This window comes from Aythya marila, assembly GCF_965140915.1.
Source record: "Aythya marila genome assembly, contig: HAP1_HAP1_SCAFFOLD_116, whole genome shotgun sequence".
Classification (NCBI taxonomy): domain Eukaryota; kingdom Metazoa; phylum Chordata; class Aves; order Anseriformes; family Anatidae; genus Aythya; species Aythya marila.
The window spans coordinates 2,203-19,040 of record NW_028137529.1 but is presented as its reverse complement, the minus strand read 5'-3'; the positions used below and the strand labels follow the sequence as shown (position 1 = coordinate 19,040).

The following is a 16,838-nucleotide window of genomic DNA, read 5'->3' as shown; positions in this document are numbered from 1 at the left end:
TTTGAAGAAGGTGTTCTGTAAACTTGGGATGGTGCCCAGTAAGTACAAAGGGGAAGAGGAAGACTGCGAGCCTTCAGCATGGAAGACCCCTAGAGACCCCCAGAAGAGACCCCAGAGGAGACTGCGCATGCTCCAGCAGGAGGGACTGCACCCCGGAAGCGAATTTTAATAATCTATTTTTTTAGAAGTAGTAATGAATATGTATTAGTCTAGGAGCATAAAAATCAGCTGCTTGATGTAACTGGGGTGCGTCCTGGTGGAGCGGAGACTCCCGGTGCACCCAGCGCTGTTTGCTTGCCTCTATTCCTTTATATCCTTTAATAAATCCTATTTTTCATTTAATTCTAATTTGAATCCTGAGCCAGGGGGACCTGACCCCGGTTCCTCCGCGGCGCGTGTGAAGCGAACTCTCCGCTCCCATTGGCTGGCGGCGCGCTAAAAGCGCCTCCTGATTGGTCCTTGCTGCTGTTGCTAGGCAGAACGCGGCTCGCTCACAAAATGGCGGCCGCGCTCGTCATTGAGGCGCTCGGCCCGCCTCCTTCTCGCTCTGATTGGCTGGCGCTTCCTGCAGCGACGGCGGCTCCGCCCTTTCTGCTGTCTTTCAAACACCAACGGCGCTCCTGGCCCCGCCCAGCAGCGCGGCGCCAACCAATCGTAGAGGCGCGCGGCCGGAGGGGCGGTGCAGCCAGCCAATAAGCAGCGAAAGCTCGGCGGGAGGCGGAGCGAAGGGGGAGGACGGTGCCCTGCGCTACGCTGACCAATCGGCGGGCGGCGAGCGGCAGGCAGCAGCCAATGGGAGCGCGGGGGGGAGATTTGAAGGCGAGCGGCGGCGCTGAGGGGGCAGAGCGCAGGCGGCGGCGGGTGAGGGGCGGGGGGGGGGGCCGGGCGGCCGGGCCGGGCCGGGCCGGGCCGGGCCTGGCCTGGCCTGGCCTGCAGGGGTTTGTTTAGGGTCCTGTAGAGCTGTTTGGGGGCTTCAAGGCGGTTTTAAGGGAGTTTTGGGAAGTTGGGGGTGGGTTTGGGGATGCTGCGGGGGACTTGGGGAGCCCTGAGGGGCCCTGAGGCCTGTTTTGGGGTCCTGGAGGGGATTTGGAGGGTTCTAGGGGGGGGGGTTGGTTGGTTTTAAATTTTTTTTTTTATGGGTATTGGAGGTGGTTTGGGGGTTCGGGGGGGGGGGTCCTGGGGGTTGTTTTGAGGCATTCTTGGGAAATTCGGGGTCTAAGGCGGTGTTTCGAGGCTATAGGGAGGTCTTGGAGACTGTTTTGGGAGTTCGGGGGGGCTAAGGGGGGTGTTCGGGGGATTTTGGGGGGGGTGGTCTTTGAGGTGTTTTGGGGGGGTGGTCCTGGAGGTGGTTTTGGGGTCTACCGAGGGGATTTTGGTGTGTAAGGGGAGCGAAAGAGGGAGAATTTGGGGTCTGGGGAGTCTTCTGGGACTGCCTGAGTGGGATTTAGGGGTGCAAAAAGGTTGGGGGGGGGGGGGGTGGGCACAGGAAGACTTTTGGGGTACCTCTGCTCCCCTGTCCCAGGATGGCCTACAAGGAGAATGTGAACCCCAGCTTGTACGGCCTGCTCAAGGTGCCTCCCCCCCCGCCCCAAATAAAAGCCCTCCTTTTTGGGGTGCCCCAAACCCCCTTCTAATTCTCCCTTTTATTTTTCCCCAGCAGAATGGGGCCCCCGCGGCCCAGCGGGTGCCCCTCAAGGACCCCCCCACCACGGGGACCCCCTCCGATGCCCTCCTGCTGCAGAGAGCCGCCGGCCGGCCCCCCCCCCCCGTGCCAGGTATTGGGGTGAAAAGAGGGGAAATTGGGCTAAAAAGGGATGGGGAAGGGGGAGGGGGCACAATGTGACCCCCCCCCCTCCTTGCTTCCCCCCCCCTGCAGCAGCAGGACGGGTCCCTGTGGAGTCCAACACCTTGGTGACCCCCCAGTACCCGCCGTGAGTAATTTGGGGGGGGTCTGGGGGGGTCTCAGGGCGGTGGGGGGATGTGGGGGGGGGGCTGGGTGACACTTGGGACCCCCCCAGGTGAAAGGGGGACGTTTTTTTGGGGGGAGGGTGGCATTTGGGACACCCCTGGGTTATGGGGGGGGGCACTGGGGAGCTCCTGGGCTATGGGAACCCCTGAGGGGACATTATGGGCTGGGGGGGGCACCCCATAATGTGGGGGGGCCCTATTTCTGGGGGGGGGGGGGGGGCACAGGGACCCCTTTAGGGACCCCAGGACCCCTGAGGTGACATCTTAGGGACCCTGATGGGGAGCATTGTGGGGAGGGGGAGATGTTGTGGGGACCCCCTGTTGGGGGGGGCACCCCTATATGTAGGAGGGGTCCCTATGTGCCGGGGGGGGTCACAGGGACCCAATAATTGGGATTATGGGGACCCAATGATTAGGATCCCAATGATTAGGGACCCCAGAATCCCTTGGGGACCTCGAAGGTGACATTGTGGGGAGGGGGGGGCAATTGTGGGGTCCCCTATATTTGCGGGGGGGCCACGGGGACCCAATTATTGGGCTTATGGGGACCCAATGATTAGGGACCCCAGGACTCCCGAGGTGACCCCTTGGGATCCCCAAAGAGCACCTGGGGGTCCCGGGGGGGGGGTTGTTTATGGGGTGTGGGGGGGTCCCACCATTAACACCCCCCCCCCAGGCGGACGTTCACCATCGAGGACTTCGAGGTGGGGCGGCCGCTGGGCAAGGGCAAGTTCGGGAACGTCTACCTGGCGCGGGAGCGCACGTCCCACTTCGTGGTGGCCCTCAAGGTGCTCTTCAAGTCCCAGATGGAGAAGGAGGGCGTGGAGCACCAGCTGCGCAGGGAGATCGAGATCCAGGCCCACCTGCGGTGAGGGGGGGGCTATAGGGGATGTATAGGGGACCTATAGGGACATATGGGGGCTGTATAGGGGGTGTATGAGGACATATGGGGGATTTACAGGGTTCTATGGGGACATGAGGGGCGCAGGGAGCACCAGCTGCGCAGGGAGATCGAGATCCAGGCCCACCTGCGGTGAGGGGGGGGGGCTATAGGGGGCATATAGGGGACCTATAGGGACATATGGGGCTGTATGGGGACATATTGGGGGTGTTTGGGGTCATTTGGGGGATTTATGGGGACACCAGGGGTGCAGGGAGCACCAGTTTTGGCAGGAGATCAAGATCCAGGCCCACCTGCGGTGAGGGGGGGGCTATAGGGGACGTATAGGGGACCTATAGGGACATATGGGGGCTGTATGGGGCTGTATAGGGGGTGTATGAGGACATATGGGGGATTTACAGGGTTCTATGGGGACACGAGGGGCGCAGGGAGCACCAGCTGCGCAGGGAGATCGAGATCCAGGCCCACCTGCGGTGAGGGGGGGGGGGCTATAGGGGACATATAGGGGGCCTATAGGGTCGTATAGAGTCATACAGGGGCTGTGTGGGGATGTATTGGGGGTGTTTGGGGTCATATGGGGGATTTATGGGGACACAAGGAGTGCAGGGAGCATCAGCTGCGGCAGGAGATCGAGATCCAGGCCCACCTGCGGTGAGGGGGGGGCTATAGGGGGCATATAGGGGACCTATAGGGACATATGGGGGCTGTATGGGGCTGTATAGGGGGTGTATGAGGACATATGGGGGATTTATAGGGTTCTATGGGGACATGAGGGGCGCAGGGAGCACCAGTTTTGGCAGGAGATCGAGATCCAGGCCCACCTGCGGTGAGGGGGGGGGCTATAGGGGGCATATAGGGGACCTATAGGGATGTATGGAGTCATACAGGGGCTGTGTGGGGATGTATTGGGGGTGTTTGGGGTCATATGGGGGATTTATGGGGACACAAGGAGTGCAGGGAGCATCAGCTGCGGCAGGAGATCGAGATCCAGGCCCACCTGCGGTGAGGGGGGGGCTATAGGGGGCATATAGGGGACCTATAGGGACATATGGGGGCTGTATGGGGCTGTATAGGGGGTGTATGAGGACATATGGGGGATTTATAGGGTTCTATGGGGACATGAGGGGCGCAGGGAGCACCAGTTTTGGCAGGAGATCGAGATCCAGGCCCACCTGCGGTGAGGGGGGGGGCTATAGGGGGCATATAGGGGACCTATAGGGATGTATGGAGTCATACAGGGGCTGTGTGGGGATGTATTGGGGGTGTTTGGGGTCATATGGGGGATTTATGGGGACACAAGGAGTGCAGGGAGCACCAGCTGCGGCAGGAGATGGAGATTCAGACCCACCTGTGGTGAGGGGGGGGCTATAGGGGACACATAGGGGTACGTGGGGGTCGTATAGGGGCATATGGGGATGTGTTGGGGTTCTATGGGGACATATTAGGGGTGTATGGGGTATCTGTGGGGACACGAGGGGTGCAGGTAGCACAAGATGCGGGCCCACCTGTGGTGAGGGAGGGGCATATATGGCATGTATAGGGGCGTATGGGGGTCATATAGGGACATATGGGGGATTTCTGGGGACACAGGGGCACAGAGAGCACCAAAATCAGCAGGAGATGGAGCCCCAGGCCCATATATCAGACCGAGGGGGCCGTGTAGGGCCCCTATAGGGTCTGGGGGGGGGACTCCCTGTGATATAGGGTGTCCCCCCCCCAGGCACCCCAACGTGCTGCGCCTCTACAACTACTTCCACGACCGCAAGCGCGTCTACCTCATCCTGGAGTACGCCCCCCGCGGGGAGCTCTACAAGGAGCTGCAGCGCTGCCACCGCCTCGACGAGACCCGCAGCGCCACGGTGGGACCCCCCCCCAAATCCTGAGACCCCCCCCAAATCCATAGGAGCCCCCTAGAATCCATAGGATCCCTCCCAAATCAATAGGATCCTGCTCTTAGCACGCACATCCTGTAATTTTCCTGTTAGGTTTATGAGGTCACCATCCCTGAGACCACCCCCCCAGACCCATAGGAGCCCCCTAAAATAAATAGGGTCACCCCCAAATCGATAGGATCCCACTCTTAGCACGCACATCCCACTATTTCCCCTTTAGGTTTATGGGGTTGCCATCCTTGAGACCCTCCCCCCCGACCCAAATCCGAGGGAGCCCCTTCAGATCAATAGGGACCCCCCCCTAAAATAAATAGGGTCACCCCAAAATCAATAGGATCCCTCTCTTATCACGCACATCCCACTATTTCCCTGTTAGATTTTTGGGGTCACCATCCCTGGAACCCCCCCTTAACACCTCCCCCCGAGTTGTTTCCCCCTTTAGCTCTATGGGTTTGCCACCTGGGCTGTTTTTTTTGAGGGAGTGGGAATCCTGGGGGAGTTTTAGGGGGGGGTTGGGAGGTTTTTGGGGTTCGGAGGGGTTGGGGTTTGCTGACCTCCCCCTTTTTGTGCCATTCCCACCCCCAGCTGATAGAGGACACCCCCATTTTTCCCCCTTTATCTCTTTTTTTTTTTTCCCCCCCTTTAGCTGTATGGGGTCGCCACCTGGGCTGTTTATTTTTTTGGGGGGGTTTCTGTCTCTTGGGGGTGGTTTTGAGGGTCCGGGGGTATTTTGGGATTTTCTGACCCCCCCTTTTTGCCCCCCCCCCAGCTGATGGAGGACACCCCCATTTTCCCCCATTTAGCTTTATGGGGTCACCACCTAGGCTGTTTTTTTGGGGGTTTTGGGAATCCTGGTGAGGCTTTTGGGGTCTGGGGGGCTTTTAGGATTTTCTGACCCCCCCTTTTTGCCCCCCCCCCAGCTGATGGAGGAGCTGGCGGACGCGCTGCTGTACTGCCACAGCAAGAAGGTGATCCACCGCGACATCAAACCCGAAAACCTGCTGCTGGGGCTGAAGGGCGAGCTCAAAATCGCCGATTTCGGCTGGTCGGTGCACGCCCCCTCCCTCAGGTAACGGGACAAAAATCACTGAACCCCCCCTAAAAAAAATTATAGGGTCGGGGGGAGTAAATTTATAGGGCTGCAGGATGAGGAACTCCCTATGGGGAGCGGCGTCCGTTCACCGCCCCCTAAAGTGACCCTAATATAAAAAGGGAGCTCCCCACCCCGTTTTTATGAAGGGGGGGGTTCTTTGTGCCCCCCTAATAATTTTTGGGGTGCCCCCCACCCCAAAAGGAGGAAGACGATGTGCGGGACGCTGGACTACCTCCCCCCCGAGATGGTGGAGGGGCGGACGCACGACGAGAAGGTGGACCTGTGGTGCATGGGGGTGCTGTGCTACGAGCTGCTGGTCGGCCACCCCCCCTTCGAGAGCGCCTCCCACACCGAGACCTACCGCCGCATCACCAAGGTGGGCCCCCCCCACGAGAAAAAATCGGGGAACCCCCCCCCGGAGACTTGGAGACCCCCTTGGGCACCAAAACCCTATAAAATGGGGGTTGAAGTGCCCTAATCATGGCTTTGGGGCTGATTAAGACCCCCCCATTATGTTTTTTGGGGGCCCCCCACACCCATTTTCTAAGGGGGGGGTCTGCATTTAGGTATAGACCCCCCCCCCCGAAAAAATTGGGGACCCCCCTTTGAGTCATTAAGCCCCCTTTGGGCACCAAAACCCTATAAAATGGGGCTTAAAGTGTCCTAATCATGGTAATCATGGCTATGGGGGGATTAAGACCCCCCCATTATGTTTTTTGGGGTCCCAAAAGCCTCTTTTCTAAGGGGGGGGGGGTCTGCATTTGGGTGGAGACCCCCCCAAAGAAAATGGGGACCCCCCTTTGACTCCTCGATCCCCCTTTGGGCACCAAAACCCCATAAAATGGGGCTCAAAGTGCCTCAATCCTGACTATGGGGGGGGGGGTTAAGACCCCCCCCGCCCCCATGTTCTGGGGGGACCCCACATCTGGGTGCACCCCCATATCCGACCCCAAAACCCCTCCCTTAACCCCCCCAACCCTCCCCATCTCCTATAGGGCACCCCAAAATCCCCCCCCCACCTCCAATCCCCCCCCCATATCTCCTGTGGGGCACCTCAAACCCCCTGGGACCCCTAAACCCCCCCCCGCACCCCCAAAATGCCCCCCCATCCATCCCAATCCCCCATATCTCCTGTGGGGCACCCCATATCTCCCCTGACCCCAAAATCCCCCTTTCACACCCCAACCCCCCCATCTTCTATGGGGCACCCCAAAAATCCCCCATACCCCCCCCCTTCCCCCCATATCTCCTATTGGGCACCCTATATCCCCCTCTGACCCCAAAACCCCCTCCTTAACCCCCCCAGAACCCCAAAAATCCCACAAAACCCCTCCTTAACCCCCCCCCACACCCCAAAAATCCCCCATTTCCCCCCCATATCTCCTATGGGGCACCCCATATCCCCCCTGACCCCAAAACCCCCTCCTTAACCCCCCCCAACACCCCAAAAATCCCCCATACCCCCCCCGACCCCAAAACCCCTCCTTAACCCCCCCCACACCCTAAAAATCCTGCGTTTCCCCCCATATCTCCTATGGGGCACCCCATATCCCCCCTGACCCCATAGCCCCCCCCTTAAACCCCATATCTCCTATGGGGCACCCCATATCCCCCCCTGACCCCAAACCCCCCCCCCTTAACCCCCCCAGCCCCCCCAAAAATCCCCCATACCTCCCCCGACCCCAAAACCCCCCTTAACCCCTCTCCACCCCTCCCTTTCCCCCCCACCCCCAATTTTAGGATCCCCCCCTAACCTTTAGGGTCCCCCCCCAAATTTGGGGTGCTCCCCAACCCTTTGGGGGTCCCCCCATTTTTGGGGTGCCCCCCCCTGACGCTGTGCCCCCCCCCAGGTGGACCTGCACTTCCCCACCAGCGTCCCCGAGGGCGCCCGGGACCTCATCTCCCGCCTGCTGCGCCACGACCCCGCCGAGCGCCTGCCCCTGCGCCAGGTCCTGCAGCACCCATGGGTGCGCACCAACTCCCGCCGGGTGCTGCCCCCCGCCTACGTCCCCCCCTAAAAGCTGGGACCCCCCCCACAAGAAGAATTTGGGGTTCCCAGCCCCGTTGGGGGTACTCCCCCAGCCCTATAGGGCTCTGGGGTTCTTCAGCACCCATGGGTGCTCACTGACTCTTGTTGGGTGCTGTCCCACCTCCCCCCCCCAAAAGCTGGGACACCCCTGAAAATCTGTGCCCCCCCCCCATTTTACCCAAACATTCCAAATTTGGGGTTCCTGACAGCTTTGGGGTGCACCCTATAGAGCTGGGGGGTCCTGCAGCACCCATGGGTGCGCACCAACTCCCGCCGGGTGCTGCCCCCCGCCTACGTCCCCCCCTAAAAGCTGGGACCCCCCCCCCCACAAGAAGAATTTGGGGTTCCCAGCCCCGTTGGGGGTACTCCCTATAGGGCTGGGGGCTCTGGGGTTCTTCAGCACCCATGGGTGCTCACTGACTCTTGTTGGGTGCTGTCCCACCTCCCCCCCCCCAAAAGCTGGGACACCTCCCCCCCCCCCAAAAAAAAAGAATTTGGGGTTCCCAACCCCTTTGTGGTGCACTCTATAGGGTTGGATGCCACGGGGTACAGCAGCACCCATGGGTGTGTGTCCACTCCCGACGGGTGCTGCCCCATGCATACACCCCCCCCCTAAAAACTGGGACCCCCCCCAAAAAAATCTGTTTCCCTTTTTTACCCAAATATCCCACATTTGGGGTTCCCAACCCCTCTGAGGTGTGCCCTATAGGGCTGGGGGCTATAGGGTCCTGCAGCACCCATGGGTGCCTGCCCACTCCAGATGGGTGCTGCCGCCCCCCCCACCCAAAAAAAAAAAAGCTGGGAACCCCCCAAAAATGTGCCCCCCACACCCCAAATTTGGGGCTTCCATCAGCTTTGGGGTGTGGGGTGCGCTCTATAGGGTTGGGGCTGCAAGGGGCTGCAGCACCCATGGGTGCTCCCTGGCTCCTGCTGGGTGCTGTCCCCCACATGTGCCCCCCCCTAAAATCTAGGTACCCCCCCCCACTTTACCCAAATATCCCAAATTTGGGGTTCCCAACCCCTTGGGGTTGGGGTGCACCCTATAGGGCTGGGTGTCATGGGGTCCTTCAGCACCCATGGGTGCCCACCTCTAATCCCACTGGGTACTGCCCCCCCCCCCCCCCCAACCCCCAAAAAGCTGTGCCCCCCCCCTCTCCAAAAAAAGAGAAAAATGGGGTTCTGGGCCCCTTTGGGGTGCACCCTATAGGGCTGGGGACCAAAGGGTGCTGCAGCACCCATGGGTGCTGCCTCGCTGCAGCCTTCGTGTTCTTGGGGGGGGGGGTCTGCGTGCTGCCCCCCCATTTTTTTTGGGGGGGGGGCTCCCCCCTATGTTTACTGCTCTTCAATAAACTTGCTTCGTTTTTACCCTGTCTCCTTGCATTAATTACCCCCCCATTAATTATCAGCGGGGGGGGGCGGAACTAATGCCCCCCCCGCCCTTCCTGGGTGCCCCCCCCCTCATTTTTATTCCCCCCCCCCTCGGTACCCGGATGCTCCCCCCCCTCCCCCCCCCCCCCCCCGGCTGCCATCTTCCCCTGCCGTGTCCGCAGCCGCTCGCCGCCGCCGCCCGACATGTGAGTGCCCCCCCCCCCCAAAAAAAAAAAAATACCCCCCCTCCGCCCCCCCCCTTCCAATCAGAGCCCCCCCCTCCCCCGAAATGCCCCATCCTCAAAAAAAAAAAAAAAAAAAATCCCCCCCCCTTTTTCTGCACCTGCTGGAGCAGATCCAAACCCCCCCCCCCCCCCCCATGGATTAAAGAGGCCCCGTGCGATGCGGGGGGGGGGGGGGGGGCTCCTTGAGAGCTGACCCCCCCCCCGGGCAATGCCCCCCCCCCCACTTTCAGGCCCCCCTCCCTCCGAATTTTTAGGCCCCCCCCCCCCCCCCCCGCAAAAATGAAGCCCGGATTTGCCAGGCCTTTGCGACGCCGGAGGGGGGATTGGATGCAAACAGCCAGCGCCCCCCCCATTTTTGCCCCCCCCCCCCCCCCAATTTCTCCCCCCATTTTAAGCCCCCCTCCCCCAGTGCAGTATTGGGGGGGGGCAGTGCGAGCTGGCCCCTCCCATCCACTTCCCCCCCCCCCCCTTTTGGAGCTGTTTTGGGGGGGGGGATTTTGTTTAAGGGGGGGGCCTCGGGGGGGGGGGGGGGGGGTCAGAACGGTGGGGGAGGGGCGGGGTTGTGTCCCCAGTCCCTGCTGCAAATTGGGAGCACTGGGAGCTTCCCCCCCCCCCCCCCTTCCCCATTGCTATTTTTAGACCCCGGGGGGGGGCAGGGCAGGGACCGGGCCCCCCCTGCTGCAAAATCAATGGGGGGGGGGGGTCAAAAACCGCCCCCCCCGCGTCCTTCCCCCCCTCCCCTTCCGGGCTATTTCCAGCGCTAATCCCGGGGGGGGGGGGGCGGGGTTTTGGTGACGGGGGGGGGCTCGGTTGACCTCTGACCTTTGCCCCCCCCCTCCCTAGGTCGGCCCCCGCCGCCCCCCCCGCGCCCCCCCCCGCCGGAGGAGAAGGGGGGGGCCCCCCCGCGCCCCCCCCCAACCTCACCAGCAACCGGCGGCTGCAGCAGACCCAGGCCCAAGTGGATGAGGTGGGGGGGGGGGGGCTTTTATTTTTGGGGGGGGGGGATATTTTTGGGGGGGGGGGGGCTTGGGGGGGTGCAGAGGGTGCGGGGGGGGGGGCCGGAGCTGTGCGGGGGGGGGGGCTGGTGCATGGGAGGGGGCGGGGCTTGGGAGGGGGCGGGGCTAAAGAGGGTGGGGCTGGGGGGGTGTGGATCCGGGGGGGGGTCACTGCTGCCCCCCCCTCCCTCCTCGTGTCCCTCCCCCGGTGTGTCCCCCCGCCCCAAATCCCCCCAATTCCCCCTCATTTCCCTCTGCCCCCCCTCAATGTCCCCCTGACCCCCCCCTCGTGTGCCATTGGGGCCCCTCCGCCCCCCCCCTTCACCCCCCCCGGTGTCCCCCCCTCATCCCATGCCCCCCCCGTGTCCCCCTGACCCCCCCCACCTCCCCCTGCCCCCTTCGTGTCCCCTTACCCCCCGTGTCCCCCCCATGTCCTCTATGTCCCCCACCCCCGTGTCCCCCCCATGCCCCCCCCCATAACCCCCCATGCCCCCCCCCGGTGTCCCCGCACCCTGATGCCCCCCTGCACCCCAATGACCCCCCAGGCCCTGATGTCCCCCTATGTTGCCCTGCCCCCCCGCCGTGTCCCTGTGCCCCCCCCCCATGTCCCCATATCCCCCATCCCCCTGCCCCTCCCCATGTCCCCGTGTCCTGACACCTCCCCTGTGTCCCCCCCATGTCATCCCCCGGTGTCCCCCTGGCCCCCCCCATGCCCCCTTCCCCCCTCCATGCCCCCTATTCCCCATCCCTGTCCCCTCCCTATGTCCCCCCCGTACCCCCCCATGCCCTGATGCCCCCCCCCCCCCGTGTCCCCATGCCCTGACAGCCCCTCTTGCCCCACCCCCCCATATCCCAATGCCCCCCCACACCCCGACACCCCCCCTGTGCCCTGACACCTCCCCGTGTCCCCACACCTCCCCGTGTCCCCCGACACCCCCCAAGTGTCCCCTAACCCCCCCATGTCCCCTGACGCCCCCCCCCCGTGCCCCCCCAGGTGGTGGACATCATGCGGGTGAACGTGGACAAGGTGCTGGAGCGCGACCAGAAGCTGTCGGAGCTGGACGACCGCGCCGACGCGCTGCAGGCCGGCGCCTCCCAGTTCGAGACCAGCGCCGCCAAGCTCAAGCGCAAGTACTGGTGGAAGAACCTCAAGGTGAGACCCCGAAACGGACCCCGAAACGGACCCCGAAGCCGCCCCGAACGGCCCCAAAAGGAGCCCCGATCGGCGAGCCTGGAAAAGGCCCGGAATCGGAACAGAAGGAGCGCAAAGGGAGACAAAATCGCCCCAAAGGGAGCCAAAATTGCCCCAAAGGGACCCGAATCAGCCCCAAAGGGAGCCAAAATCGCCCCAAAGGGAGACAAAATTGCCCCAAAGGGACCCGAATCAGCCCCAAAGGGAGACAAAATCGCCCCAAAAGGAGCCAAAATATCCCCAAAGGGACACAAATCAGCACGAAACGACACCAAAATGGCCCAAGCATCCCCAAAGGGACCCAAAATCACCCCAAAGGGAGCCAAAATTGCCCCAAAGGGACACAGGGTCAACCCAAAGGGACCCAAATCAGCCCAAAAGGACCCCAAAAGGGACCCAAGCAGTCCCAAAGGGAGCCAAAATTGCCCCAAAGGGACAAGAATCAGCCCAAAAGGACCCCCAAAGGGACCCAAGAAGCCCTAAAGGGACCCAAAATCACCCCAAAGAGACCCAAAATTGCCCCAAAGGGACCCGAATCAGCCCAAAAGGACCCCAAAAGGGACCCAAGCAGTCCCAAAGGGAGCCAAAATTGCCCCAAAGGGACACAGCATCACGCCAAAGGGACCCAAATCAGCCCCAAAAGAACCCAAAATTGCCCCAAAGGGACACAGAGTCAACCCAAAGGGACCCGAATCAGCCCAAAAGGACCCCAAAAGGGACCCAAGCAGTCCCAAAGGGAGCCAAAATCACCTGAAAGGGACAAGAATCAGCCCAAAAGGACCCCCAAAGGGACCCAAGAAGCCCCAAAGGGACCCAAATCAGCCCCAAAAGAACCCAAAATTGCCCCAAAGGGACACAGCATCATGTCAAAGGGACCGAAATCAGCCCAAAAGGACCCCAAAAGGGCCCAAGCGGCCCCAAAAGGACCCCAAATCGTCCCAAAGGACCTGAAATCAGTGAGCCTGAAAAATCCCTGAATCAACCCAAAAGGACCCTCAAAGGGACCCAAAATCACCCCAAAGGGACACAGAGTCACCCCAAAGGGACCCAAAATCAGCCCAGAGGGACCCGAATCAGCCCAAAAAGACCCCTAAAGGACCCAAAATCAGCGAGCCTGAAAGATCCCTGAATCAGCTGAAAAGAAGCCCAAAAGGACCCAAAATCGCCCCAAAGGGACACACACTTGCCCCAAAAGGACCCAAATGACCCCCAAATGAGCCCAACAGGACACAAAATCAGCCCAAAGGGACACAAACATCCCCAAAATCACCCGAAAGAGATCCAAACTGCCTCCAAAATCGCCCCAAAGGGACCCAGAGAGCCCATATCACCCCAAAGGGATTCAAAATCATCTCAAAGGGACTCAAACTTCCCCAAAATCACACCAAACGGCCCCGAAGTCAGTCCAAAGGGACCAAAAATCAACCCAAAGGGACCCAGATGGCCCCAAAATTGCCCCAAACAGCAACAAAATCACCCTAAAGGGACACAAAATCAACCCAAACAGCCCCAAAATCACCCCAAAGGGACACAAACTGCCCCCAAAATCAGCCCAAATGGCCCCAACGTCACCCCAATGTGACCCAAACTGTCCCCAAGTTAGAACAGAGCCACCTAAATCAGCCTCAAGTGATCCAAATTGGCCCCAAAGGGTTCCAAATCACCCCCCAAATCACCCCGAAGGGACCCAAACTAACCCCAAAATCACCCTAGAGGGATTCAAAATCAGCCCAAAGGGACCCAGTCTGCCCCAAAATAAACGCAAAGAGACCCAAATGGCCACAAAGTCAGCCCAAAGGGACCCAAAATCGCCCCAGAAGGACCTAAACTGCCCCAACATGAACCCAACAGGACTCAAACATTCCCCCAAATCACCCTAAAGGGACCCAAATATCCCCAAAATCAGCCCAAAGGGACCCAAATGGCCCTGAAATCACCCTGAAGGGATCCAAACTAACCCCAAAATCAGCCCAAAGGGACACAAACTTCCCCCAAGTCAGACCAGAGGCACCCAGCGCAGCCCCAAAGTGATCCAAACCCCCCCAAAATCTGCCCAAACCGACTCAAACTGTCCCCAGGTCAGCCCAGAGCCACCCAAGTCAGTCCCAAATGACCCAAATCGTCTCCAAAGTGTCCCAAATTACCCCCCAAATCAGCCCAAAGTGACCCAAATCACCCCCCAAATGAGCCCACAGCCACCCAGATCACCATAAAATCACCCAAACTACCCAAACTGCCCCCCAAATTTGCCCCAAATGGCCCCAAAATCACCCCAAAAGGAACCAAACGTCCCCCCAAATCACCCTAAAGGGACACAAACTACCCCAAAATCACCCTAAAGGGACCCAGCTGAGCCCCAAATCACCCTTGGTTACCCCAAGGTCACCCCCAAGGGACCCCAAAAATCCCACACAACCTCCTCAGGGAAGCCACTAACCCCCCCTTGCCAGGACCACAAAAAAGTGTCAGTACACCCCAAATCCAAATTGGGGCACCCCAGATCCCCCTGGGGCACTGAAAATCACCCACAAGCTCCTTAAAGAACCCACTCATCCCCCTCAGCACCCCAAAAAGTGCCTGTGCACCCAAAATCCCCCTGGGGTACCCCAAAATCAGCCTCGGAGACCCCAGAATCCCTCACAAACTTCTCAGGGAGCCACGCCCCCCCCCAGCACCCCAAATCCCCTTGGGACACCCCAGAACCACCCTTGGGGACCCTGAGGTCACCCTGGGGCACCCCAAAACCCCCAGGAGGACCCCAAATCCCGGGGGATCCCCAAAATTGGAGGGGGTCCCCAAAGTGAACCCCCCCCCCACTGACCTCCCTGTGCCCCCCCAGATGATGATCATCCTGGGAGTGATATGCGCCATCGTCCTCATCATCATCATCGGTGAGTAGCATGCAAATGAGGGGGCGGGGCATGCAAATGGAGAGTGCGTGTATGCAAATGAGGAACAGCTTCCACGAATGGGGTTTTGGTGTGCAAATGAGAGGGGCTGCAAATGAAGCAGTGATGGGCAAACAGGTGTGGTTAAGGGGAGGCTGTATGCAAATGAGGCGAACGATATGGAAATGAGGGGGGTGTGGCATGCAAATGAACGCCAATTGGGACTTGAGATAGCATTAATTTAGTTTTGATATTCAAATTAGGGGGCGAGACATGCAAATCAAGCAGGTGGGAAAATGAAACTTGGTGCCATGGCTAAAGGGGGGGTGTATGGAAATGAGAGTGTTATGCAAATGAGGGGACAGGACATACAGATAAGCAGTTGGGCTGTGTAAATGGTATTTTGGTATGCAAATGAGGGGGTGGGATATGTAAACAAAGCACCAAAGGGCAATGAAACTTGGTGCCATGGGTAAATGGGGAGATGCAAATGAGGGTAATGGGTATGCAGATTAGAGGGGCGCAGCTTGATGTTCGATTGGCTGATACAAGTAAATGAGGGAGGGGTGGTTGGGGGCGGGGCATGCAAATGAGGCATGGCTATGCAAACGAGATGCAGGGCTTGGAAACGGGTATGCAAATTGGGTGAAGGACACACAACAAATGATGCTCTGCATGCAAATGGTATGCAAATGAGGGGGTGAGCATGCAGGTGGGAGGTCGGCTGCAAGGTGTGCATGCAAATGAGGGGGCGGGGCATGAAAACACTCACCCAATTGGCTGCAGGGTGACTGCGTCTGCTCACTGTCAGCCAATGGGGTTGAAGGGTTGGGGGCATCCAACTGGGGGGCGTGGCCGCCGCGGAGGCCCCGCCCACCAGGCTATTGGGGAAGGGGGCGGGGCTACGCGAAGAGGGGGGCGTGTCCTCTCGAGGCCCCGCCCCCTGACCCCGCCCTTCTCCCCCCAGTGTACTTCAGCACCTAACGGGGCCGCGGCGCCCAGCCCCTCCCCCCCTCCCCTTTCCCACCGGAGGCTCCGCCCCCGAGCCCCGCCCCCCACCCAGCACCCATGGGTGCCCCCCCCCCGCCCCCCCCCCCCCCCGTGCGTGTGGCTGTGCCTGGCTGTAAATACCCCGGTTTGTACAGGAGACCTCGCTCTATTTTGTCTGTTTGTAGATTTATTACTAGGTTTTGTGGGTGTCCCCCCCCCCGGAACCCCACCCCGCTACCCCAAACCCCCCCCCCCCGCGACCCCACAACCACCCCACAGCCCCCCCAAACCCCGCCAGACCCCAAAAACCCCATCAGACCCCAACCCCCCCCCCCCTCCAGCACACACCCCGTACAACCCCACCAGACCCCAAAAATCCTCGCTGGACCCAAAAAAAGCCCTCTGGACTCCCCAAATCCTTCCAGACCCCAAAGCCCCCCCCACACCCCAAAAAAACTGCGGCACCCCCAAAACCCCACCAGACCCCAAAAACCCTCCAAAAAACGCACACATTCCCCCAAAAGATCCAGACAGCATCAAACTCCATCAGACCTCCCCAAAACCCCGCTGGAACCCCTAAAAAACGCCAGACCCCCCCCCCAAAAAAAAAGTATACCCCATAAAACCCAACCAGACCCCTAAAAATCCCTGCTGGACCCTAAAAAACCACCAGACCCCAAGAAACCCTGCCGGAGCCCCCAAAAAAGTACTGGATCCCAAAAACCCTACCAGACCCCCCCCCAAAAAAAACCACACGCCAAAAAACCCCGCTGCACCCCAAAACCCCCCCACCAGAACCCCAAATCCCTGCAGGACCCACCACCGGGTTGCAACATACACCCCAGATTTGCCCCTTTCACCCTAAAATTCCCCCCTTCCCCCTCACCCCCTAAAAACTTGCATCGCCCCCTTTTCCTCTGCACCCAAAAATGCACTTTTCCACCCCGAAATACCCCCCCCCCCCAAAAAAAATGCACTTTTCCACCCTAAAATGCCCCCTGCACCCCAAATATGTCCTTTTCCACCCCGAGATGCCCATCTCCACTCCAAATCTTCCCTTTTCCACCCCAAAATGCCCCCCTGCACCCCAAAAATGCACTTTTCCACCCCAAAATGCCCCCCCTGCACCCAAAATCCTCCCTTTCCACCCCAAAACGTTACAAATGCCCCCCCCGCACCCTAAAATCTCCCCCAATAATTCCCCTGCCCCCCCCCCCGAATAATTTATTTATAATTTATTTATTTATAATTTATTTATACCCCCAAATGCCCCTTTT

At 60.1% G+C, this 16,838-nt stretch overlaps 2 protein-coding genes across 2 annotated transcripts; both read left to right on the top strand.

The window, feature by feature from the left end:
• The first annotated feature begins 832 nt into the window (after positions 1-832).
• LOC309890740 (aurora kinase C-like) lies at positions 833-9,025 on the top strand. The gene is made up of 10 exons (XM_082785148.1): positions 833-861; positions 1,523-1,571; positions 1,658-1,775; positions 1,877-1,931; positions 2,645-2,836; positions 4,590-4,728; positions 5,682-5,830; positions 6,056-6,230; positions 7,705-7,890; positions 8,056-9,025. Exons 2-9 carry the CDS (start codon positions 1,524-1,526, stop codon positions 7,870-7,872), a joined length of 1,044 nt encoding a protein of 347 aa, XP_082641274.1. The 5' UTR covers positions 833-861; position 1,523; the 3' UTR covers positions 7,873-7,890; positions 8,056-9,025.
• Positions 9,026-9,416: 391 nt separating this feature from the next.
• On the top strand, positions 9,417-15,616 carry VAMP2 (vesicle associated membrane protein 2). Its single transcript, XM_082785147.1, has 5 exons — positions 9,417-9,457; positions 10,340-10,463; positions 11,486-11,644; positions 14,523-14,574; positions 15,539-15,616. Coding segments are annotated over exons 1-5 (354 nt in total). The 5' UTR covers positions 9,417-9,455; the 3' UTR covers positions 15,556-15,616.
• Positions 15,617-16,838: the final 1,222 nt, after the last annotated feature.

Excerpts from the sequence above, each read along its gene's own strand:
- LOC309890740 (XM_082785148.1), top strand. The coding sequence starts at position 1,524 with ATGGCCTACAAGGAGAATGTGAACCCCAGCTTGTACGGCCTGCTCAAG. Across the intron at positions 2,837-4,589 it reads GAGATCCAGGCCCACCTGCG|GCACCCCAACGTGCTGCGCC; the intron begins GTGAGGGGGGGG and ends TCCCCCCCCCAG. Across the intron at positions 5,831-6,055 it reads GTGCACGCCCCCTCCCTCAG|GAGGAAGACGATGTGCGGGA; the intron begins GTAACGGGACAA and ends CCACCCCAAAAG.
- VAMP2 (XM_082785147.1), top strand. Across the intron at positions 10,464-11,485 it reads CCCAGGCCCAAGTGGATGAG|GTGGTGGACATCATGCGGGT; the intron begins GTGGGGGGGGGG and ends GTGCCCCCCCAG. Across the intron at positions 11,645-14,522 it reads ACTGGTGGAAGAACCTCAAG|ATGATGATCATCCTGGGAGT; the intron begins GTGAGACCCCGA and ends GTGCCCCCCCAG.